General features: G+C 41.6%; 1 protein-coding gene across 3 annotated transcripts in view; it reads right to left on the reverse strand.

The window, feature by feature from the left end:
- The window catches only part of WDR72 (WD repeat domain 72), a 456,172-nt gene that overhangs the window by 276,137 nt on the left and 153,587 nt on the right, over window positions 1-26,448 (reverse strand). For all 3 annotated transcript variants that reach the window (XM_082255122.1, XM_082255123.1, XM_082255121.1), the window contains exons 11-13: window positions 20,372-20,617; window positions 16,686-16,906; window positions 8,411-8,606 (exon numbers count right to left, since the gene is read on the reverse strand). In XM_082255122.1, the coding sequence (XP_082111248.1) occupies window positions 8,411-8,606; window positions 16,686-16,906; window positions 20,372-20,617 (663 nt within the window). The remainder of the gene's footprint in view (window positions 1-8,410; window positions 8,607-16,685; window positions 16,907-20,371; window positions 20,618-26,448) is intronic.

The following is a 26,448-nucleotide window of genomic DNA, read 5'->3' on the forward strand; positions in this document are numbered from 1 at the left end:
ATTTCAACTTTGGGGTGCACACCTTAATGCAATAGGCTGCGCACACCTATGGGCGGTGTAGGTGGAAGCGGCGGTGGAGGAGGACCAGGGCCGGATTAACAGCATCATGGGCTTGGTGCTGAGGATTTTGAAGGGCCTTAAGGGCCGTGCCTTGCCATGCACCCAGAGGAGGAAGGGTGCAGCCATGCATGCCTAATTCAACATGGGATGCTGTCTCTGAAGCCCATAAACACATCCATGCATCGCCAACTGTCCCTCCTTGTCCGGCCTTCACGCTGTGTGGGGAGGTTCTGAGGGTGCTGCCTGGGGAAGCGAGCATAGAAGCCAGACTTCTGTGTTTACAAGTGACAGAAGAGCGGTAACAGTGAATATGGCCAACCCGGGGCCTATATAAAAGGTAGGGGCCTGGAGCTGCAGCTCCAATAGCCCCTACATTAATCTGGCCCTGAGGAGGAGGACGAGGTAGCCAACACTGCTTCTTTTCAAAAATTTTAAATGAGGGTACACCCCAAAAGAGTGAGAAAGAGCAAAAATGGAACAATGGGTGGGTAAGGTCGGTATCCATTGCTATTCTGCATAAGGTACGGAAAAGTCCCGTGGGATCCATGCCTGGTTCATTTTAATGAACGTGAGCTTGTCCACATTGTCTCTGGACAGGCGGCTGCGCTTGTCTGTTATAACGCCCCCAGCCGTGCTAAATACCCGTTCAGATAATACACTGGCTGCAGGGCACGCCAGCACCTCCAAGGCGTAAAGGGCAAGCTCAGGCCATGTGCCCAATTTGGAGACCCAGAAGTTGAAGGGGGCAGACCCGTCATTCACTACATGTAGGCGTGTGCACACATACTGCTCCACCATGTTGGTAAAATGCTGCCTCCTGCTAAGACGTTCCATCTGAGCTGCTGGTGCTGCTGTTTGTTGTGGCGTGCTGACAAAGCTTTTCCACATTTCGGCCATGCTAACCCTGCCTTCTGAGGTGCTGGCGGTGCCCTGGTTGCGTTGGCGACCTCCTCCTCCTCCTCCTCTGCCTTGTGCTTCCACTGTGGCCCCGCTGTCAGATGGGAATGCCAGCAGCATGGCGTCTACCAGCGTGCGCTTGTACTCGCGCATCTTGCGATCGCGCTCCAGTGAGTGAATTAAGGACGGTACGTTGTCCTTGTAACGGGGATCCAGCAGCGTGGCCACCCAGTAATCAGCACAAGTTAGAATGTGGGCAACTCGGTGGTCGTTGTGGAGACACTGCAGCATGTAATCGCTCATGTGTGCCAGGCTGCCCAGAGGCAACGAAAGGCTGTCCTCTGTGGGAGGTGTATCGTCCGTGTCCTCTGTATCCCCCCAGCCACGCACCAGTGATGGCCATGAGCTGGCCTGGGTGCCACCCTGCTGTGAACATGGTTCCATCTCCTCCTCCAGCTCCTCCTCCTCCTCATCCTCCTCATCCTCCAGAACTGTGCCCCTGCTGGACAATTGCGTCCCTGGCGTTTGCGTGTGCAGGAACCCACCCTCGGAGCCCCTTGCGAATGACTGCCCTGAAAGCCTTGGAAATGTTACCTCTTCATCCTCCTCCTCCTCCTCATCCTGTGCCACATCCTCTTCCATCATCGCCCGAATTGTTTTTTCAAGGAGGCATAGAAGTGGGATAGTTAAGCTGAGAACGGCGTCATTGCCACTGGCCATGTTGGTGGAGTACTCAAAACAGCGCAACAAGGCACACAGGTCTCGCATGGAGGCCCAGTTAAATTAAATAGCGGAATAGAAAATATGATCCAAAAAAAGTGTATGTATATCACACGTACACAACCACACTGGGCCCCAATTACTATTGTTTGTACCCCTAAAAGGCTAGATGAGGAGTAGGGGGAGTATGGAACAGGCAGCACCCTCAAACCTTCAGAAGTATGAGATGAACCCCAACAACTTGGAAAGGTGGATCTCTCTCACACGTACCAACACAGACTATCCCCCAATTTAACTGATCCCCAAAGGTTTTTGATTAAATAGCGGAATAGAAAATATGATCCAAAAAAAGTGTATGTATATCACACGTACACAACCACACTAGGCCCCAATTACTATTGTTTGTACCCCTAAAAGGCTAGATGAGGAGTAGGGGGGGTATGGAACAGGCAGCACCCTCAAACCTTCAGAAGTATGAGATGAACCCCAACAACTTGGAAAGGTGGATCTCTCTCACACGTACCAACACAGACTATCCCCCAATTTAACTGATCCCCAAAGGTTTTTGATTAAATAGCGGAATAGAAAATATGATCCAAAAAAAGTGTATGTATATCACACGTACACAACCACACTAGGCCCCAATTACTATTGTTTGTACCCCTAAAAGGCTAGGAGTAGGGGGAGTATGGAACAGGCAGCACCCTCAAACCTTCAGAAGTATGAGATGAACCCCAACAACTTGGAAAGGTGGATCTCTCTCACACGTACCAACACAGACTATCCCCCAATTTAACTGATCCCCAAAGGTTTTTGATTAAATAGCGGAATAGAAAATATGATCCAAAAAAAGTGTATGTATATCACACGTACACAACCACACTAGGCCCCAATTACTATTGTTTGTACCCCTAAAAGGCTAGATGAGGAGTAGGGGGGGTATGGAACAGGCAGCACCCTCAAATCTTCAGAAGTATGAGATGAACCCCAAAAACTTGGAAAGGTGGATCTCTCTCACACGTACCAACACAGACTATCCCCCAATTTAACTGATCCCCAAAGGTTTTTGATTAAATAGCGGAATAGAAAATATGATCCAAAAAAAGTGTATGTATATCACACGTACACAACCACACTAGGACCCAATTACTATTGTTTGTACCCCTAAAAGGCTAGATGAGGAGTAGGGGGGGTATGGAACAGGCAGCACCCTCAAACCTTCAGAAGTATGAGATGAACCCCAACAACTTGGAAAGGTGGATCTCTCTCACACGTACCAACACAGACTATCCCCCAATTTAACTGATCCCCAAAGGTTTTTGATTAAATAGCGGAATAGAAAATATGATCCAAAAAAAGTGTATGTATATCACACGTACACAACCACACTAGGCCCCAATTACTATTGTTTGTACCCCTAAAAGGCTAGATGAGGAGTAGGGGGGGTATGGAACAGGCAGCACCCTCAAACCTTCAGAAGTATGAGATGAACCCCAACAACTTGGAAAGGTGGATCTCTCTCACACGTACCAACACAGACTATCCCCCAATTTAACTGATCCCCAAAGGTTTTTGATTAAATAGCGGAATAGAAAATATGATCCAAAAAAAGTGTATGTATATCACACGTACACAACCACACTGGGCCCCAATTACTATTGTTTGTACCCCTAAAAGGCTAGATGAGGAGTAGGGGGGGTATGGAACAGGCAGCACCCTCAAACCTTCAGAAGTATGAGATGAACCCCAACAACTTGGAAAGGTGGATCTCTCTCACACGTACCAACACAGACTATCCCCCAATTTAACTGATCCCCAAAGGTTTTTGATTAAATAGCGGAATAGAAAATATGATCCAAAAAAAGTGTATGTATATCACACGTACACAACCACACTAGGCCCCAATTACTATTGTTTGTACCCCTAAAAGGCTAGGAGTAGGGGGAGTATGGAACAGGCAGCACCCTCAAACCTTCAGAAGTATGAGATGAACCCCAACAACTTGGAAAGGTGGATCTCTCTCACACGTACCAACACAGACTATCCCCCAATTTAACTGATCCCCAAAGGTTTTTGATTAAATAGCGGAATAGAAAATATGATCCAAAAAAAGTGTATGTATATCACACGTACACAACCACACTAGGCCCCAATTACTATTGTTTGTACCCCTAAAAGGCTAGATGAGGAGTAGGGGGGGTATGGAACAGGCAGCACCCTCAAACCTTCAGAAGTATGAGATGAACCCCAACAACTTGGAAAGGTGGATCTCTCTCACACGTACCAACACAGACTATCCCCCAATTTAACTGATCCCCAAAGGTTTTTGATTAAATAGCGGAATAGAAAATATGATCCAAAAAAAGTGTATGTATATCACACGTACACAACCACACTGGGCCCCAATTACTATTGTTTGTACCCCTAAAAGGCTAGATGAGGAGTAGGGGGGGTATGGAACAGGCAGCACCCTCAAACCTTCAGAAGTATGAGATGAACCCCAACAACTTGGAAAGGTGGATCTCTCTCACACGTACCAACACAGACTATCCCCCAATTTAACTGATCCCCAAAGGTTTTTGATTAAATAGCGGAATAGAAAATATGATCCAAAAAAAGTGTATGTATATCACACGTACACAACCACACTGGGCCCCAATTACTATTGTTTGTACCCCTAAAAGGCTAGATGAGGAGTAGGGGGGGTATGGAACAGGCAGCACCCTCAAACCTTCAGAAGTATGAGATGAACCCCAACAACTTGGAAAGGTGGATCTCTCTCACACGTACCAACACAGACTATCCCCCAATTTAACTGATCCCCAAAGGTTTTTGATTAAATAGCGGAATAGAAAATATGATCCAAAAAAAGTGTATGTATATCACACGTACACAACCACACTAGGCCCCAATTACTATTGTTTGTACCCCTAAAAGGCTAGATGAGGAGTAGGGGGGGTATGGAACAGGCAGCACCCTCAAACCTTCAGAAGTATGAGATGAACCCCAACAACTTGGAAAGGTGGATCTCTCTCACACGTACCAACACAGACTATCCCCCAATTTAACTGATCCCCAAAGGTTTTTGATTAAATAGCGGAATAGAAAATATGATCCAAAAAAAGTGTATGTATATCACACGTACACAACCACACTAGGCCCCAATTACTATTGTTTGTACCCCTAAAAGGCTAGATGAGGAGTAGGGGGAGTATGGAACAGGCAGCACCCTCAAATCTTCAGAAGTATGAGATTGTGTTCACTGTACCCCACAAAGATTGAGTTCACTGCACCCCACAATGATTGTGTTCACTGCACCCCACAAAGATTGTGTTCACTGCACCTCACAAAGATTGTGTTCACTGTACCCCCCAAAGATTGTGTTCACTGCACCCCACAAAGATTCTGTTCACTGTACCCCACAAAGATTGTGTTCACTGCACCCTAAAAGGATGTTGTTCACTGCACCCCACAAAGATTGTGTTCACTGCACCCTAAAAGGATGTTGTTCACTGCACCCCAAAAAGATTGTGTTCACTGTACCCCCCCAAAGATTGTGTTCACTGCACCCCACAAAGATTGTGTTCACTGCACCCCAAAAAGATTGTGTTCACTGTACCCCCCAAAGATTGTGTTCACTGCACCCCAAAAAGATTGTGTTCACTGTACCCCCCAAAGATTGTGTTCACTGCACCCCACAAAGATTCTGTTCACTGTACCCCACAAAGATTGTGTTCACTGCACCCCAAAAAGATTGTGTTCACTGTACCCCCCCAAAGATTGTGTTCACTGCACCCCACAAAGGATTTTGTTCACTGCACCCCAAAAAGATTGTGTTCACTGCACCCCAAAAAGGATGTTGTTCACTGCACCCCAAAAATGATTTTGTTCACTCCACCCCAAAAAGATTGTGTTCACTGCACCCCACAAAGATTGTGTTCACTGCACCCCAAAAAGATTGTGTTCACTGTACCCCCCAAAGATTGTGTTCACTGCACCCCACAAAGATTCTGTTCACTGTACCCCACAAAGATTGTGTTCACTGCACCCCAAAAAGATTGTGTTCACTGCACCCCAAAAAGGATGTTGTTCACTGCACCCCAAAAAGGATGTTGTTCACTCCACCCCAAAAAGATTGTGTTCACTGCACCCCACAAAGATTGTGTTCACTGCACCCCAAAAAGATTGTGTTCACTGCACCCCAAAAATGATTTTGTTCACTGCACCCCAAAAAGGATTTTGTTCACTGCACCCCAAAAAGGATGTTGTTCACTCCACCCCAAAAAGATTGTGTTCACTGCACCCCAAAAAGATTGTGTTCACTGCACCCCACAAAGGATTTTGTTCACTGCACCCCAAAAAGATTGTGTTCACTGCACCCCAAAAAGGATGTTGTTCACTGCACCCCAAAAAGGATTTTGTTCACTGCACCCCAAAAAGATTGTGTTCACTGCACCCCACAAAGGATTTTGTTCACTGCACCCCACAAAGATTGTGTTCACTGCACACCAAAAAGGATTGTGTTCACTGCACCCCAAAAAGATTTTGTTCACTGCACCCCAAAAAGATTGTGTTCACTGCAGCCCAAAAAGATTGTGTTCACTGCAGCCCAAAAAGATTGTGTTCACTGCAGCCCAAAAAGATTGTGTTCACTGCAGCCCAAAAAGATTGTGTTCACTGCAGCTCACACACAGAAAAATGGATGTGGATCACTGACACCTGCCTATCTCCAATCCCACACCACACAGCAATATCGATTGTAGTTTGTAGAACACAGTTTCCCTAAAATTCAGCAGACTCTGTCCCTAACAGGATTGAGAAGAGATCGTAGATCAGGATTGAGTGCAGATTCACCCCACCCCCCACACAGCAATATCGATTGTAGTTTGTAGAAGACACTGACCCTATAATTCAGCAGACTCTATCCCTAAAATGCCTACAACTCGCCCTGCCTAAACACTCCGACCTGTCCCTCAATTCTATCCGGACACAAATGGTTTTTTCCTGCCTATCTTTCCCTAATCAGCAGCCAGCACATTGATGTGTGCTCTGTCCCTTAGCTAAGCAGCAGAATGACGCTGCTGCGGCGGCTGCCTCGAACTTATAAAGACTTGGTCACATGCTTCAGACGGCCAATCACAGCTACTAAGACATTTGCAGGCATGGCTGGGATGGCTTAAGGCACACCAGTTAAACGATTGTTGATTGGCTGTTGAAAGCCCGCCATGAAAAGAGCGCCAAAGCATGCAAAACCCGGAAATAAAACGACCGAACACGGATTTTTACCCGAACATACAGTAAAGTGTCCGTGTCCGTGTTCGGGTAAAAAAAATCCAATTATTCGGTACGAACACGAATAATACAGTCCGTGTTCGCTCAACACTACTCCCAAAGCCTCTTTACTAAAGTTTAAAAGAGAAGTATGGAGGTTCTTTAAAGGTGGAAGCAGCATCAGTTTGATGCTGCATTTGTGCCCCAGTGCTTCTAAGACTGAGAACTAAGTACTCAGTTCTCAGCCTTCAGTGAGCAGAGAGCCAGGGACTTTCCGGCAACGGCTTTCTTCTCTGACCCTCCAGCTCTCACTGGAGTGCTGGGCTGTGGAGGGGGCGGGAGCAGCTGGCTCAGTCTCCCAGTGGCTCGTTGAGAGGCTGAGCCAGCCATCTGGGTGGATCCAGACTGTAAAGTGACATCAGCCAGCAGCGTGCTTTTTTTTGCTGATGGCTGAAAACAGGTCACAGGAGTGTAGAACGAACTGCACTCCTGTGATCCATAGGAGAAGAAGGACCAACAAATCTTTTGCCATAATTCTTTACAATAAAAAGAATACCTGCAAAAAAATTGAGCATCTCCAGTTTCAAATTCTAAAACTGATATTTTCTCTCAGTAATTTTTTTTTTTGGGGGGGGGGGCATTTTTTGGCCACATATACATAACTGAGTTGGGAAAAGAGAACATTGGGCATGCATTCTGAATCCCTAAAAGTCACTAATCCCTCCAAAAAAAACCTTCAACACTGGGCCTTGAAGTAAACCCATGGGCAGATTGTGCACCCTAAAGTTTTTACTTATTCTGAACGAGCAATAGTAGCACTTTAAAACAAGTCCAAATTAATGTTTATATCTATAAATACTTGCAGGAAACACATTTTCAACAACACAGGCATTGAAATCTTAGCTCTTCCCTTATTACTTTCCCTTGCATCAGAATTTTGCCAGGCTGCCAGGCATCAAGTACTAACACCAAGCAGGTGTTTCTAAGCTGTTAGAAACCAACTGAAGCCTGACTCTAGAGCCTTTGTTGTGCCTCCCTGTTACCCCTTGTTATAATGTGACATATAAAAATTGCAAATACCATCTTTATTCTACAGAGTCTCTGCTTTAGGAAAGCATTTATAATGTTTTGGGTTTTTTTAAGCAATTCTCAAAATTGCATATTTTACCATGTGTTCAAAAATAAAAAAAAAATGCTCTGGAGGCAAACTTGTTAATATCTATATTCTGGATTGGTGCACTTTAAAGGGTATATTTAGTTGAATAGCTTACCACACCTAAAGTAAGCACCTGGTAAAGCAATCACTTCAATGCAATATGTGGAGGACTAGGACGAGGTATCTATTTTTTACTTAAAATAAAAATGTTATTTATTAATGTTGATATGTGCCATATTAAATCCTGTGAAGTATAAATTTCAATCACAGGTTTACTTTAAATATATTGCATATATATGGGATTACCGGTTTCTATCTCCCAAACGTAAACTGAACCATCTTCACAACCAACAACCAAAGCCTCTTCCACAGGGTGCCATTTCATGGTCTTCACAGGAAATAGATGTTTTCTGGCATGGAAAAAACATATTCGATCCTGCAGATTCAGAAGTGCCACTGAATTATCACTGCAGACGCAATAGATGGTCTGGAACAATTTTACCTATGTATGAAGAACACAAGAAGAGTAATGTTTTTAATGAGAAATCTTTATCTGAGAAAATTGTAAATATTAATTTCTTTTGTCCCATTCATTCAATATAAAAAAAACAAAACAATTCAGTAACATAGAACAAATAAAATATGTCTTTCATTGGTTGGACTACGGCAGACTAAAACCTGATGGCTTGTTATAAATTACCGCATTTTATACTTAGTTCTTTGTCATTGCTCTTCTACTATCAGCAAAGACCCTGATAGCTGACCACTTATCTAATACAGGAGTAAATAGAAGAGTATTACAAACACAAGGGTCCCTTCAAAACTGGTGTAACCCAGAACCCAAAGTAAATATTTTCTATGCATACCTTTTGATCTCTATCCAAAATGTAAGAATTGGTTTCTGTATAAATGAGAACATGTCATAATAATTCAGTATAAATACAGCCCCAATTTATATATCTTATTCTATAATCTGTACTTAAAATGAAGAACTTGCTTGCTGTGGTTTTTGCACACTTCAGATATATTACCTTGTCTGATATGCAGGTGAATGGAAAGACTGCGGCTAGTTTAGAAATTGCCTTATATTGATGATTTCACTATATATATATATATATATATATATATATATATATATATATACTGTTGCACACAGATCTTGGTGCAGCTGTAACTGGTAGCCAATCAGCTTCTAAATTCATCTTGTGCAATTCAGCGTTGAGAAAAAAACATAGAAACTGAATGGTTACTATTCACAGCTGCACCAAATTCTGTGTGCAACAGTTTTAGAAAATCTCCTCCATAGGCTAACATGGAGGGGCATTTAACAACTGTGTTTTTAACACCCTGTGTTCATGAAGCCTAAAACATTATTTGTAACATGGGAAACTATTATCATTGCACAGAACTCCCGCACAATTTTTATTTGGTGAATGGTTCACTGTTATTCCCTGCATTAAGTTACAAGTGACATTTCAAGGTATCCTCTGCATCAGAGATTAGATTTTTTGTGAGATACGTTTAAAGGCATCTAAAGAAATCCAGTTCATGAAAATTGTTTAGAAGCGTGGGTTGGAGCTACAATGTACTTTGATTGATAAAAAAACACTCAAACATTTGAACCACACCTCTCAAAAAGGAGCTTTCTGAAGTATTTAGGCATCCAACAGACGACAGGTAGACAAACTGTTTATCAATGGAGATTTACCTTCTAAGGCACAATGTAGAATTCTCAGTAAGGCAAAGAAGAACCCATGAGTCACAGCTAAAGGCTTGAAGACATCACTAGAACTGCCAAACATCCCTGTTTATGAGTCTACCATATGTAACTCTTTGAACAGACAGGGTGTCCATGGCAAGGCACCATGGAGGAAGCCACTGCCCCCCCCCCCCCCAAAAAAAAAGAGCATCTTGGAAAACAGCAAGGCAACTGGGATAATGTTTTGTGGACTGATTAAACAGATGTTGAACTTTTCTGGAGAGATAGTGAATGTGAAAAATGAGATAGAAAATGTGTGTTTTAGAGAGGCCCAGTTCTTAAAGTGTCATCAAACCCTGACTATAACTCATTACATGCTATATAACAGAGTGTTTATACTCACAAAGCCACTAAAGCATTTGTTTTATGTAAAGTGAAATATACATGGTTGATCCGGTCTTCAATTGTCCCTCCCATCATCTCTTTGTCCCCATTGCAGGCTGAAATTGTGTAGACCAGCTGGTGTCCTCCACAAAGCATGCTCAATTTAATTTCCCTTCTAAGCTGTTCATTTCCTCCTTTTTTTTTATCTGTGAAGTCCACGTGACTATATAGTTACACTTGTGGGCATAGACACAGTGGTAAATGACATTCACCTCCCTTCCCCCTCCAACATGTCCTTCTATTGCTAAACACTATGGGGGCAGGGTATAATATGCTGATTGATTACATTTACTAGGAAACTCACAAAATGCTTAGTTTTAATATAAGTCAGTATTATATATGTAATATAATTGCTAATATCTCTAAAGTAAAAAAAGAGACTTGGATGCAGATGTTGACTGAATCTTCTTCTGCCTACACCATATTAATGCGCTAAAATGTTCATAATTTGACGTTCAATAAGGATTTATAGGGATCTGTAAAACATTTTTTTTATATTTATAATCAAGTTTTAACCACTTGCCGACCGCCGCAAGTACATTTACTGCCGCGGTCAGCCCCGTACAGGCAAAGTGACGTAGTATTACGTCGCTAGCCTGAGAGCCTCTAGAGGGCAAGCACGCGCCGCCAGAGGCGCACTCCCGCCCCTGCTCGTTCCCTAACAAGTCTGCGCGTGTGACCAGCGGACCCGATGTCTGCCGGTCACTCGCGATCTCCCCGTGGAGAGGGAGAAAGGCAGGCGGCTGATGTAAACAAAGCCGCCTGTCATTCTCCCTTATCTAACTGCAGAGATCATACGATCCTGCTATGTAGGATCGTATGTCTCTGTGGTTACATCACTAGCCACACCCCTTTACAGTTAGAAGCACGCCCCTAGGGACAAACTTAACCCCTGCATCACCAATAAAGTTAACCCCTTCCCTGCCAATGTCATTTTTACAGTAACAGTGCATATGTATAGCACTGATTACTGTAGTAATGTCACTGGTACCCCCAAAAGTGTCAAAAATGTCAGTGAAGGGTCCGATCTGTCCTCCGCAATGTCGCAGTCCCGCAAAAAAAAAATTTCAGATCGCCGCCATTACTCGTTAAAAAAAAAACACCAAAAATGACAGAAATCTTTCCCTTAGTTAGTAAACGCAATAACTTTTGCGCAAACCAATCAAAATACGCTTATTGCAATTTTTTTTACCAAACATATGTAGCAGAAAACAAATTGGCCTAAAATGTTAAAAAAATTAGATTTTTACATTTTTTTGGGGGGGAATTTCATGTGAAAAATATTGTTCTTTTTTTTTTCAAAATTGTCGCTCTTTTTTTTTTGTTTATAGCGCAAAAAGTAAAAATCGCACAGGTGATCAAATACCACCAAAAGAAATCTCTATTTGTGTGAAAAAAAGGACGTCAATTTCATTTGGGTACAGCGTCGCACGACCGCGCAATTGTCCGTTAAATTCACGCAGTGCCGAATTGCAAAATAGGGCCTGCTCAGGAAGGGGGTAAAATCTTCCGGGGCTTAAATGGTTAATTGTTCTCTTGAAACAGTTTTTTTTTTCAGTCATGTGATAGGCACAGCACCAATCAGGACTGGCCAGACACAGAGAGGATACATCAGCAAAATAATAAAACCCCCTCCCAAAGATCTTTCCCTGCAGGTACCAAAGAACAGGGAAAGTGACCACACAATAGTGCTGCAGGAATAAGGCACGTAGAGGATTAAAAAAAAAAAAAAAACACAGAAGCATGATATATACAGTATGATTTATGTGAATAAATAATGGATAATGACACTTTTGTTCAGTATCATTTTAACCCCATAGAGATGCTGTGGAAAGTCCTCAAGAGAACACTTTACACCAGACATCCTACAAATGTGTCTGATTTGAAGCAGTTTTGTAAAGAGGAATGGTCAAAAATTCCTCCTACTGTAAGGTTGTGAAGGTCTGATCCAAAATGACCAAATGTGCTTGCTTGAAGTCATTGCTGCCAAAGGAGGTTTACCCAGCTATTAAATTCAAGGGTCTATTTACTTTTACCTCCAGCACTGTGAATCTTTAATAGGTGAACTGATGTATTTTTTTTGTATGGTGTGACTTATTCGATAGATAGATAGATAGATAGACAGACAGACAGATAGACAGATAGATAGATAGATAGATAGATAGATAGATAGATAGATAGATAGATAGATAGACAGACAGACAGACAGACAGACAGACAGACAGACAGACAGACAGACAGACAGACAGACAGACAGACAGACAGACAGACAGACAGACAGACAGATAGATAGAACCCAATTCCAAAAAAATTGTACAAATCTCATAAACTTATATTTTATTCACAATATAATATAGATAACATATAAAATGTTGAAAGTGAGACATTTTAAAATGTCATGCCAAATATTGGCTCATTTTGGATTTCATGAGAGCTACGCATTCCAAAAAAAATTGGGACAGGTAGCAATAAGAGGCCAAAAAGTTAAATGTACATTTAAGGAACAGCTGGAGGACCAATTTGCAACTTATTAGGTCAATTGGCAACATGATTGGGTATAAAAAGAGCCTCTCAGAGTGTCAGTGTCTCTCAGAAGTCAAGATGGGCAGAGGATTACCAATTCCCCCAATGCTGCGGCAAAAATAGATAAATATCAGAAAGGAGTTTCTCAGAGAAAAATTGCAAAGAGTTTGAAGTTATCATCATCTACAGTGCATAATATCATCCAAAGATTCAGAGAATCTGGAACAATCTCTGTGCGTAAGGATCAAGGCCGGAAAACCATACTGGATGCCCATGATCTTCGGGCCCTTAGACGGCACTGCATCACATACAGGAATGCTACTGTAATGGAAATCACAGGAAAGCTCAGGAATACTTCAGAAAATATTGTCGGTTAACACAATCCACCGTGCCATTCTCCGTTGCCAGCTAAAACTCTATATGCCAAAAAAGAAGTCATATCTAAACATGATCCATTAGCGCAGGCGTTTTCTCTGGGCCAAGGCTCATTTAAAATGGACTGTGGCAAAGTGGAAAACTGTTCTGTGGTCAGACGAATCAAAATTGGAAGTTCTTTTTGGAAAACTGTGACGCCATGTCATCCAGACTAAAGAGGACAAGGACAAAGTTGTTATCAACGCTCAGATCAGGAGCCTGCATCACTGATGGTATGGGGTTGCATGAGTATGTGTGGCATGGTCAGCTTACACATCTGGAAAGGCGCCATCAATGCTGAAAGGTATATCCAAGTTCTAGAACAACATATGCTTCCATCCAGACGTTGTCTCTTTCAGGGAAGACCTTGCATTTTCCAACATGACAATGCCAGACCACATACTGCATCAATTACAACATCATGGCTGCGTAGAAGAAGGATCCGGGTACTGAAATGGCCAGCCTGCAGTCCAGATCTTTTACCCATAGAAAACATTTGGCATATCATAAAGAGGAAAATGTATTTGGAAAAAAAAAAAGAAAAGAGGAAGATGTGACAAAGAAGAACAAAGACATTTGAGCAACTAGAAGCCTGTATTAGACAAGAATGGGACAACATTCCTATTCCTAAACTTGAGCAACTTGTCTCTTCAGTCCCCAGACGTTTGCAGACTGTTATAAAAAGAAGAGGGGATGCCACACCATGGTAAACATGGCCTTGTCCCAACTTTTTTGAGACGTGTGGATGCCATGAAATTTAAAATCAACTTATTTTTCCCTTAAAATTATACATTTTTTCAGTTTAAACATTTGATATGTCATATGTGTTGTATTCTGAATAAAATATTGACATTTGAAACTTCCACATCATTGTATTCTGTTTTTATTCACAATTTGTATAGTGTCCCAACTTTTTTGGAATCGGGCTTGTAGATAGATAGATAGATAGATAGATAATGAAAAAAATGGTGCTAACCAAAAAGACCTGCGCAAAGGATATTATTTGACACCAGGGACTTCTCATTCAATTAGTGAGATAAATTATAAATTAATTATAAATTATAATAAATTAACTTCCGGGAATTGCTTCCACACTGCGAGCTGCAATCTAAACGTAAGAACGTGAATAATTAATAGCAAAGGTGATAACTGCGCTCAGCATTAAAAGTGCTATAGGTGCATTAATAAAAAGTGCTATAAGTGCATCAATGCATTAGTGATTGTTCACAATCAATAAATATGCAAATACAATGGTGTATAAATAAATAAATAAATATTGGCATTCATTGGGCTAAAAAAGTCCTTAAAGTGCTCTGTGCGACTGTGCAAATCTAAATCTTCAGCAATCTTGGATTAGATGGGAACCTCCACCACAAACACCTCCACCCAGTGGTCAGATGATATACTCCTTACCAGAATGCGATGACCCCTTAATTACAGGGGGTCAAACCCGGCATATCACTCCACATTGGCTCAAGGTTATCCTCATCACTGTTATCGCCTCAAAGAATTTTGCCCGAATGCTTTAACAAGGTTCCGGATCTCCGGACATTAAGGTGCAAAGAAAGATAAAGAAAACTCCAATAGTGTAATACCGTTTGATACTGGATTTAATAAAAGATATATTGCACTTACATCATAGCGGTGTTTAAGCGCCTGTAGTAGCGTGAGACCGTAGAGTTCCGGTGAGGTGAGGCGTGGAGCGAGAGCGGCGTCCCATCCACCAGACCAGCTGTTTACTTTGTACTACAGGCGCTTAAACACCGCTATGATGTAAGTGCAATATATCTTTTATTAAATCCAGTATCAAACGGTATTACACTATTGGAGTTTTCTTTATCTTTCTTTGCACCTTAATGTCCGGAGATCCGGAACCTTGTTAAAGCATTCGGGCAAAATTCTTTGAGGCGATAACAGTGATGAGGATAACCTTGAGCCAATGTGGAGTGATATGCCGGGTTTGACCCCCTGTAATTAAGGGGTCATCGCATTCTGGTAAGGAGTATATCATCTGACCACTGGGTGGAGGTGTTTGTGGTGGAGGTTCCCATCTAATCCAAGATTGCTGAAGATTTAGATTTGCACAGTCGCACAGAGCACTTTAAGGACTTTTTTAGCCCAATGAATGCCAATATTTATTTATTTATTTATACACCATTGTATTTGCATATTTATTGATTGTGAACAATCACTAATGCATTGATGCACAGATAGATAGACACAGAGAGGATACATCAGCAAAATAATAAAACCCCCTCCCAAAGATCTTTCCCTGCAGGTACCAAAGAACAGGGAAAGTGACCACACAATAGTGCTGCAGGAATAAGGCACGTAGAGGATTAAAAAAAAAAAAAAAAAACACAGAAGCATGATATATACAGTATGATTTATGTGAATAAATAATGGATAATGACACTTTTGTTCAGTATCATTTTAACCCCATAGAGATGCTGTGGAAAGTCCTCAAGAGAACACTTTACACCAGACATCCTACAAATGTGTCTGATTTGAAGCAGTTTTGTAAAGAGGAATGGTCAAAAATTCCTCCTACTGTAAGGTTGTGAAGGTCTGATCCAAAATGACCAAATGTGCTTGCTTGAAGTCATTGCTGCCAAAGGAGGTTTACCCAGCTATTAAATTCAAGGGTCTATTTACTTTTACCTCCAGCACTGTGAATCTTTAATAGGTGAACTGATGTATTTTTTTTGTATGGTGTGACTTATTCGATAGATAGATAGACAGATAGACAGATAGACAGATAGACAGATAGACAGATAGACAGATAGACAGATAGATAGATAGATAGATAGATAGATAGATAGATAGATAGATAGATAGATAGATAGATAGATAGATAGATAGATAGATAGATAGATAGATAGATAGATAGATAGATAGATAGATAGATAGATAGATAGATAGATAGATAGATAGATAGATAGATAGATAGATAGATAGATAGATAGATAGATAGATAGATAGATAGATAGATAGATAGATAGATAGATAGATAGATAGATAGATAGATAGATAGATAGATAGATAGAGAGAGAGAGATAGATTTTATCTTGTATTTTATGTGAATACAAGAAAAACATCAATGCAAAAAATATTTCTTTCCTTAGACAAGCAGCAGCTATACAGTTATAGTAGTTTTTTCCCACTGCAGGATAGAGACTTTTGTGCTGCATGCTGACTGTCTGTCAGAGTTCTATGTATTTTATTCAAAAGGTCAGGCATTTTTTTTAAATGTCAACTTTAGCTGACCTAAAGCTGTCTTTTTAAATTATTTTTAACCGAGCCAAAACAAAAGTGCACAGATCAATAATTAAAACAGAATATCACAGCAAGGAATCTAGCAATGTTCTGAAAATATAATATATGTCACAGTATATAAATACAAGTTTTGGATTCACAAAGTAAATATATATCACCTTTTTGTATACATGGTATATCATAATACACTAGTTAATGAAATTGCACCATGGCTAACATTCTTACTTTGTAGTCAGTTGGGGGAACTAGCAGTTTAAGGATTGCACCAGCCTGTAATATGAATTTGTGGAATATTTCCCCTGTGAACACATCTCTCCAGATTACAGATGAATTCTGATCACCAGAAATAAGCCAGCTTGGATCAAACTTCTCTGAACATGCATGAGGATAAAGTAAGCTGGTCACGCTGCAGTCATGGCCTTCAAATATTTTATGCGGCAATGAGCCTAAGGACAAGGAAACAATAAAAATGAAAAAAATCACTGTTATTTTGATCTGTACTGATCCACGGAAAAATAGAAACTCTCTGCAAAACCAACAATCGTATAAATTAATAAACTACTTATTTCAAACATTCATTGCAGATTTCTCTAACATCGGTTAAACTTAACATATGTATCTGACATAGCTAGCCAAGCATAGATGCCAATACTTAAAATGTTGCGGTGATTTTTACAATCATAAAAAAAGGTACATTGAGCTTTTTCCTGGAACAGACTGTTAAATTTAAGATGACATGCTGATTGGACAACAAAAGCAGGTGTTCTTATTTGTTACTATGGACAACATATCTAATTCAAGCTATTGAAACGCAGATGATCGATGAGTCTACCTAGCCTGCACTGCCCTATATATCATTGTACCAATGTCATTATTACCCTTGCTCTCTTCTGTCATCAATGTCTGGAGAACGGCCTCACCATTTTTCATCTAGAATGTCATTATGAAGCTCCTTTAATCACTAGACATTACCTTTATTTCTATACTTTCCAAGATGGCAGGTTTCCCAATCAGCAGACATTTCCTGCCTCTTAAATGCTACGATAGGGTAGCTTGTCATCCATTCTCTGCTGCCACAGATGATGCTTAGGTTTTCTCTTAGTAAAATTCAGGTCAGCCATACTCCAGTCTACCTTATTTTGCAATTGATGCAGTTGACAAAAGCCCCAGTAGTACCCATTAAATATTTAGAGTTTTTGCAAATGCATTTAATTTATAGCAATCCCTGAGTTGCAGAGACATTAACAGGCTTAGGGATGGATTTGCAAAGTTTTTATTTGCTTTTTTCCTTTATTAACACAGGAACAGTATAAATATACTGTAAAAATATAAGAGGAACCAGGGGGTATTTGTTCACCCAAATCAAGGGGTTGTAAGCGCTTACACATACCCACTGATATGAGAGACTCAGTTGATATGCAAAGTTAAAGCAAATCCTCCTACATAAGTGTCACCTGTTTATCTAAGTCCTCTCTTATACAGAGCTGTTAAAAGTGCAGGACTTTTAAAGCTTGTTTGACCTTTCAGAAAGCAGGGGGCAGGGAACTAAAGTTACATTCTGCAGAGCTCAGTGAGAAGAGCTCTGAGAGCTGATTGGAGGGAAGGGACAAATCCCCCTTCACACAGCAACAGAGCTGAGGCTGTCAATTACAGACTGTGTGCTGAAGCTCCCTCCCATGCCACCATTATATCTCTTGGTGTCAGGAAAGCTAGTCAGAAGTGACTCATACAGATAGCAGAGGAATGAGGCAGCAAACAGAAGTCACACAGTGCTCTGGATTGAGACAAGTAAACAGTATAGAGGGGTTTTATTTGTTCATATTTTATGTCTGAGCTTTACAACCACTTTAGAGGTGCCCCCTGTTGTGTGCAAAAACCTTACAAATTCAATATGCTTGCAGTCTTTGGTTTCAGAATTGCCTCCAAGAATAAATTGCATTGGGTAGTTATATTCTTCACAGGCAAACTTGCACTCAGGGTTTTATCAACATTGCTTTCTTTGTACATCAACAATATAAGCCTGGTGACCATTTCTAGAGAAGTTATCACTACATCATTTATAAAATAGTGATTTGATTTGCCATTTAATGCAGAGAATGGATCTGGTGTTTTCACTCAGAACATATAATTCCCTTAGGGGGACTACTATGGAATTCCTTTATAGTTTTGATTTTTTTTTTTTACTTTTGTTTTGATTTTTTGGTTTTGTATTTCTTTAGAGGTTAGTCTTATGTGTAGCTGGGGTATTTTAAATGTTTTTATATCTGTGAATCCACAGAGGATACATAAGCGTTCTAAATTACATGTGGAGGAAAAGAGATTTAACCTTCATATACAGAAAGGCTTCTTTAACCAGTTACCGACCGCCTACCGCAGATTTACTGCGGCAGGCAGCCCCTCCTGGGCAAAGTGACGTAGGTATACGTCGCTCGCTCTCAGGAGGCTAGGGGGCTCGTCAGCGGGGAAGCCGATGCGTGTTTCAGGCAGGTCCGATTGCTGCCTGACACCCACGATCGCTCCCCGCTGAGAGAGAAGGACGGTCAGCTGTTGTAAACACAGCCGACCGTCCTTCTCCCTGGGATGATCACAGAGCTCATGTGATCATGCTATATAGGATCACATGTCTCTATGGTCATCTCAGAAGCCACGCCTACTCACAATTAGTGAGTAGGTTATGTGATACTGTGGTTATGAGTAAGCGATCTCCAGTATCGTGAAACGCGTCAACCTCTCGCATGTCCCTGTGATGTACTGTCTGTATTTATCCTTGGTGAGGAATTAAATACTTCAATATTTTCATTTAGTTCCTGAGTGCGGTCATTTTCTTTTTGACTGTGAAGTATCTGGATGGCGGATCCGACTCGCACCGGAACGCTTTGCCTCACCTGAGCGGCTTTTTTTGTCAGTATCATCCAGCAAACCATACACCCTAATGAGCAAGAAATGCCGGCACACAAATGTTTCATTTTAATGTGATTTATTGCAGCATGACAGCAGTGTACAACATGGTAAAATGCTAATGCATTTCGGCCGTAGCCTTGCTCATACACCCTAATGCATTTAACCCTGCCCACCGTGGTTTAGTCATAAGGGTCACTCTGAGTCATTCAAAGTCATATCATTTATTCACCTGGGCTGGTTGGGAGTAGCCACAATCCTTTATTCTTTACAGTACATTTACTAACCCCCTGGATTGGTACTAGGACAAACCTGCACCCCATGTTCTGGGACACAATGATATGCTTTTACCTCTACTTTGAACAGCGCCAAAAGCAATCAAACAGGTCCCTAAAGAACTAACTGTGGCAAGCTCAGTAGATTGTTTAAAAAAGAGATATATGCACTCCTAAATGCACAAAGAATAACTGAATACTTATATTTATAGGTAATAACACCAGGGGTAGTTGATCCAGGGAAAATCTGATTGCCTCAGAATTTTTTTTCCCCCTACTGGAGCAAATTACTTTTTTGGGTTTTTGCCTTTCTCTGAATCAATTGTTGGTATAGGATAGTGTATATGGAGTTTTTTTTTCCTTCCCTGTTGTTTAAACTAGATGTACTTGCATCTTTTTTCGACCTGGCTAACTATGTAACTGTGTACCTATGTAAATGTATTTCTTTTGATGTCCACTAATAATAAAAAATCACATTTTTGTATTTTTGGTTATGGGTATAAGTTGATAGGTAATTGCTGTGTGAAACTATTAAGGTCTTCCTAATGCTTGGCTCTATACATAATATAAATATAAGACTAGAAGAAAGCCTTAAAATATGACAGAAGTAGACTGGATACTATAGGGAATTAAGAAAGATATTGACATGCAACCTGATGCAGCATGAAAACTATGATCTCCAAATTGAACTAAAATACACTTTTAATGCATAAGAGGTAATTTATATCAATTACATACCTCTAAGAAGTGGGTGGTCTCTTAAGAGTCTTGCCCTGGCAGCATGCAATGCAAATGTGATAACAATGTTGCCATCTTCACAGCCACATACTAGCTTATCAAGGCTGGGTATATACAAAGATGCAGTGACCGAAGCAAGTGTCACCCCTTCACTGGGAGCACACAGGTGATCTATGATTCCTTCAGACATTGATTTATGCCTGTCAAACATTTCCTGGAGAGTTATTGTTACCTTTAGTGGTATCTCTAGAGGAAAAAAAAAAAGCACACTGATAACCAACTGTAATGAAAGTCTAGTTATCGAACACATAAACACATGCTATCTGGAACATAATAATTAATTGATGTATTTATCTTTTAAAGTGCTTATCTTCTTTATAATTGATGTTAAACAAACATTTGCCATTGACAGTTCTAACAGAATTATCGATGAAATATGTTAATTGCTAATGAAAACAATAGTAACAAAAGTATTGATTCCCTTTGATTTTCTCAGTATTCCACGGCTTTTGATTCTTGTCAATAAACAACTGATAAAATACTTTCTTTTTTTTTTTTTTTATCGTCTTTTTTTTTTTTAAAGAAAGAACAATCACTTATAGGAAATGTTATCATTGTGTTTCAAAATGTAAATGTAATGTCCAACAGTTATATTCTTTACATAGCCCAGTGCAGAGAGCCCTTATTGGCAGTGCTCTCAGTTCCAGTTTTCTGTTTGGTTTTCACCGAACCACTGAAAATTAGTGACTTCCATAATGTAAATGAGGGACTTCCGTACCTTAGCTCTTACCCCCGAAAGGGCACACTAATATGGCTTTAAAATGTATTGCTGAATAAATGGGGTAGGGCGTAGGGAGCTGTGGGATACTCCAAATACACTAAGTAGTAATAAAAGGACACTATTAACTTTGTAGTTACCCTTTAGAAAAGTCTCTTTAGTAATAGCCCTGAAGAGCACTGTGAGACTGAGACTGAGAACAACAGTAGTCACCAGGATTGTGCATGCAAGTCTGTACTCACAGCGTCCCTGGATACTTTGGATGGCACCTTCTAATATCCAACAGACTTTCTTTAGAGAGCTCTCAAGACCAGATCCTCAGCAAAATCCCTTGTATAGTTACAGCGATTCCCAGCAAGTGGGCCTCCCAACTAAGCAGAAGCTGGAATTTTGGTGAACGCAGACAGAATAATAGCTAGACAGCAGCCCTTCAGGCTAGAAACTTCTCCTCCTGGACAAGGAATCTGCCGCCACCTACTGGGCACCCTCCCCCAGGGATTGGTTAAGACAACATAAATATTGAGGTTGCTGACTCGCCTTTCCAGCTCACTAAATTCTGGAATTCTCCAGAAGGCAGGAAGAAAAAAATAAAACTTGCAACCAGTGGATCCTAGAGCAACCCAAAGCAATCATAAACTGTTTCACTGACTACAGTGGAGCAAAAAAGGACTACATTTACCTAGATTTCCTAACAACCTGTCTGAGAGGGTGCTACTATATACTGTAACAATGTGGAGTGTAAGGCAATGTCAGCACTTACAAAATGTGTATTAAGTAACTTTGCAAGTTATGCCCCTTTGGCTCATGTAATGGGGGAGAATTTTGCGATGATGGTGATGAGCAGAGGGAATGGTCAGGAGTGCCCACTAAGCTGCCATTTTTTGAGGCATGTGTGTGTAAAGGACTTAAAAGAGAAGTTTGGATTTTTTTTTGCAAGAATCATACTGACCTAGGTGGATGCAGCATCAATCCGACGCCAGCTGAGAGCTGAGTGATAACACAGCTGATCGCTCAGTTCTAAGAGCTTCGGCACCAGATTATCTATAGATGCACCCAGCTTGACTCAGGTCCAGGGCAGGAGTGTGCATGGAGGGTGTCTTATTAGCAGCCAGCTAGCTAAAGGTGAGACCTGTAACAGGAAGGCGGGGGGCGTGGTCTGGAGACTGGCTTGAAAAAGTGGAAGGGAAAATTTCCAAGGAGTAAGGTCCTTACATTAGGTTAGTCTGGACTGCTTCTTTTCAAATACAAAAAAAAAAAAAATCAAAGGCTGCCAGAATACTGATTGTATGCAGATGCTGTTCAACTGACAACTTTCCATCTAAATCCTTTGATTTTTCATCACAGGATGTCAGGCTGAATGGTGTCAGCAGGGCCACCCACCAATCACATTTTGTCTGTTTCATCAGGAACCAGCCAAACTTCACCCTGTGTATAGCCAGCTTTAGTAAATAAAATAAAGAAGTAGTGTCATAGGTGTGCGCCTATGACACCACCCTGTTTGCCAGGGCCGATGATTAGGCAGTAAAGCCTGCCATCCTGTACCAGGCCCATGTCCTATTAATTCAAAAGGTGGGCCCAGGCACCTGCTGAGCAGGGGGACCATCTGTACTGCCTTATTGCAGATACCAATCCTTGTTCCTCCTCCTGCAGCTCTGCCAGCTTTGCCTCCTCTCCCTCCCCCCGACTGCGCAGTTCTAGCATCTGCAGCTCCATCCTGTCCTATCTCTTTCTCAGTCTTAAATGTAGGACATCAGGGGTCTGTGAAGAACCCTGATATTTCACCAAAGCTCCCCAAAAAGGGCAGTTACAAATGTAAAAAATGTAAAACATTTCTAAAAAATAAAAATAAAATGAAAAAATAATTAAAAAAATTAAGGATTTATTCACACATGCTTTGCACTCTGTAATTTCTGCCATGGCTGTGAAGCATAGCATCATGGCAGCGACATGTGTACACCTCTAGCCACTGCCTCTGTTGTTCTGTGTTTGAGCTTTGGGGTGCACACCCTAATGCAATAGGCTGTGTGTACCTATGTGTAGTGTGTATTTTGAGCACCCAATCATGAGCAAGGAAAATGTGAACAGGAATTTATGAATTAAAGCATGATGGAGACTGGAAAAAAAGGAGAGGAGGGAGGTATGTCCTCCTTAAATTGACTGCCACAGAAAAAATGTGGTGGGTGAGTAACAAAAAATCTTAATTAAACCTGGTTTTGACTGTAGGTCATAGAAGTCTATTCTGTGTGTTGAATACTTAAAAACAGTCCTTAAAATGATGGATGGGTAAGGACACAAAAAGGGACAGTAATACCATAAAAGGTTTCAACGATCACACTGCCATCTTATAACCAGAAAGATGTCTGCCTCTATCAGGGCTCTACAATAAACCAAGCTCATGTACTGTATATGTGCAGGGGTATAACTGACCTGTGCCTCCTTTACTTTTGCATAGGGGACAATTTAATAAAACTGGAGAGTACAAAACTTGGTACAGCTGTGCATGGAAAGCTTTGACAAATAAACTGGATAGAGCTGCACCAGATTTTGCACTTTCCAGTTTTAGTAAATCAACTCCATAGTGGCTAACACCTTGGAGTCAAAGAATAGACATTAATGTCCTCCAGTGTATACTGGGAAATGAGTAACTTTTGGTGCAAATTCCTTTTTTAACCGCCTGCTGAATTTAAATAATATCTGAAGAACTTGGCAAGGAAATCTCTTGCTATGACCTTTCCCTTTGCATATATCGCTTGGTTTTCTCAGTAACTCACAATCTATAGCTTATCTAAAAATGAACTGCCGGGTAAGTTACACTTATGTAAAGGGCTACAATATCTACATTTAAAATATTAGTACAGTATGTACTAATACCATTCACAACTAGGAATAGGCTCGAACATCAGGGGTTGGTCTGTTTGCTGAACACACAAACAAACAGGGCGCTCGGTGGGAAGTTTGCCCGCCGATGAGCACCCCATAATGCACTGCAATCTCGCCGTGCATTGATTGCTAATGATTTGCCAAAGCATGCACCTGACCTGTATGCTTTGGCCAATAACAGCACAATGTACTGTGAGAGCCATTATTAGCCAAAGGCAGGGTGCCTTTGGCCAACCATGGCTCAGTGGCTAAGTCCATACCCCACACTATATAAGGCTGCTTACACGGCAGCCCTGTGTAGTGTGTTAGTGGAGATAAGGCAGGGTAGTCAGTGGATTGTGAGTTTCATTCAGTTTAGTGCATTCAGTGTAGTGTAGTAATGTGATTCTTGTGTAATACATTGTAGTGGTGCCACTGAAGTGTTGGAATATACATCACGTTTGTGTCACCCCACTGATCCCATTTTTTTTTCATTGATATATATATATTTTTTTCATTTTATTTATTTATTTATTTATTTATTTTTTTGCAGCAGGATGCATTATTAGTACTCCCCCTACTGTGTTGCAGGGGCTATTCCTCCTTTGTCAGCAGTGGTTTTCTTTTTTTTTTCTTTTTTTTGTGGCGCAGCAGTACTAATAATATTTAGAGCATAGTTGCTGTACCCCCTTCTGTATCGCAGATGCTATTCCTTCTGCGTCGGCAGTGGTTTTATTTTTTCTTTTGTTGTGGAGCAGCAGCACTAATAATATTTAGAGCATAATTGCTGTCCCCCCTTCAGTGTCGCAGGTGTTCCTCTTTCTGTGTCAGCAGTGTTTTTTTTTTTTTTAGCACAGCAGCACTAATAATATTTAGGGCATCATTGCTGTCCCCCCTTCTGCGTCGCAGGTGTTCCTCTTTCTGGGTCAGCAGTGTTTTTCTCTTGTTTTCTGGCCCAGCAGCACTAATAATATTATTATTAGTACACTAGCTGCTTGGGCACCACATGGTTGACAAGACGTATGATGACCTGCCATGCAGTCTATTGGTAATACCACCTGTTGATTTCATCACCAGGCAAAGTTTGCTACCCCAGTTGCTGAACCATAAAAAATATACTGTCCCAGCCATACACATGCTCAGTGTCTAAATGCTAGCTTGGCCAAATTGCTAGCACTACAACTGCTGCCTTTCCATCTGGTAGACTCTGCCCCCTTTTGTGAATTTGCGGTGCTGTACCACAGGGGCAGGTTCCAGAAATAAATTTAGTTTCACGTAAGGCCATTCCAGCTCTGTACCATCACGTGGAAGGCAATGTTTTGGCCTGTTTGGACAGAGTGGTCAGCAGCAAAATTCACATTACTGCTGACTCACGATCCAGCAGGCATGGTCAGGGATGTTACATCTCCTTCACGGCGTACTGGGTAAACGCTGCTGGCAGCTGGGAAGGATGCAGGACAAGGTTCAGTGCTGGAACTTGTTCCGCCACCACGCCTCCAAAAAGCTGGTGATTCTGCCATATCTGTCTGCTCCACCCCCTCCTCTTCTTCTTCCTCTATGGCCTCTTCAGTAGAATTGTCCTCTGAACCAGTAGTGCTCCCTAAGCATTCAAGGGGATAGCAGTCAGGCTAAAAGATGCCATGCGGTACTTCAGTTGGTCTGATTAGGGGACAGGAGCCACACTGGGCCAAAGATTCTGTCAGCTCTGCAGGGGCAGGGGCAGGCTCAGAGGTGGTTGATGCCAGAGCAGCTTGAGCCAGGAATGGTTGTATGTGACAATGGCACCAACCTCTCTGCCCTCCAACAGGGATACTTTACACATGTTCCATGCTTGGCACATGTCCTGAATTTGGTGGTGCAGCATTTCTTGAACAGGTACCCGGGCTTACAAGATCTTCTGAGGCAGGCCAGAAGGTTCTATGGCCATTTCAGGTGCTCAAACAATGCCAGTGCTTGGCTGGCTGACATTCAATGGGAATTCAACCTGCCCACCAACCGACTCATTTGTGACATGCCCACCAGGTGGAACTCAAAATTGCCAGTGCTGCAGTGGCTACACACGCAGCAGAGGGCCATCAATGGGTACCTGTGTAAGTATGGCACAAGGACAGGCTCAGGGGATCTTGGCTTCTTTTAGCCACACCAGTGGCTGCTAATAAAGGATTCCTGTACTGTCCTGTCACCATTTAAGGAGGCCACAAAGATGGTGAGCCGCAACAATGCATGCATCAGTGACACTATCCCTCTAGTCTTCCTGCTGAAGCACACGCTTCGTGAAATCATGGACAGGGCACTTGAGGCAGTACAAGGCCCCCTCTATGCAGATACCATTCCTGCTGGGCTGCAAAAGACACAGGAGGAAGAGAAGGAGGAGGAGGAGGATTGTGGCAGCATGGCTGTAAAGTATAACATACAGCAGTCTTCAAGGGAGGACTTTCAT

The sequence above is a fragment of the Pelophylax lessonae genome, assembly GCF_965119305.1.
Source record: "Pelophylax lessonae genome assembly, chromosome: 4".
NCBI lineage: Eukaryota > Metazoa > Chordata > Amphibia > Anura > Ranidae > Pelophylax > Pelophylax lessonae.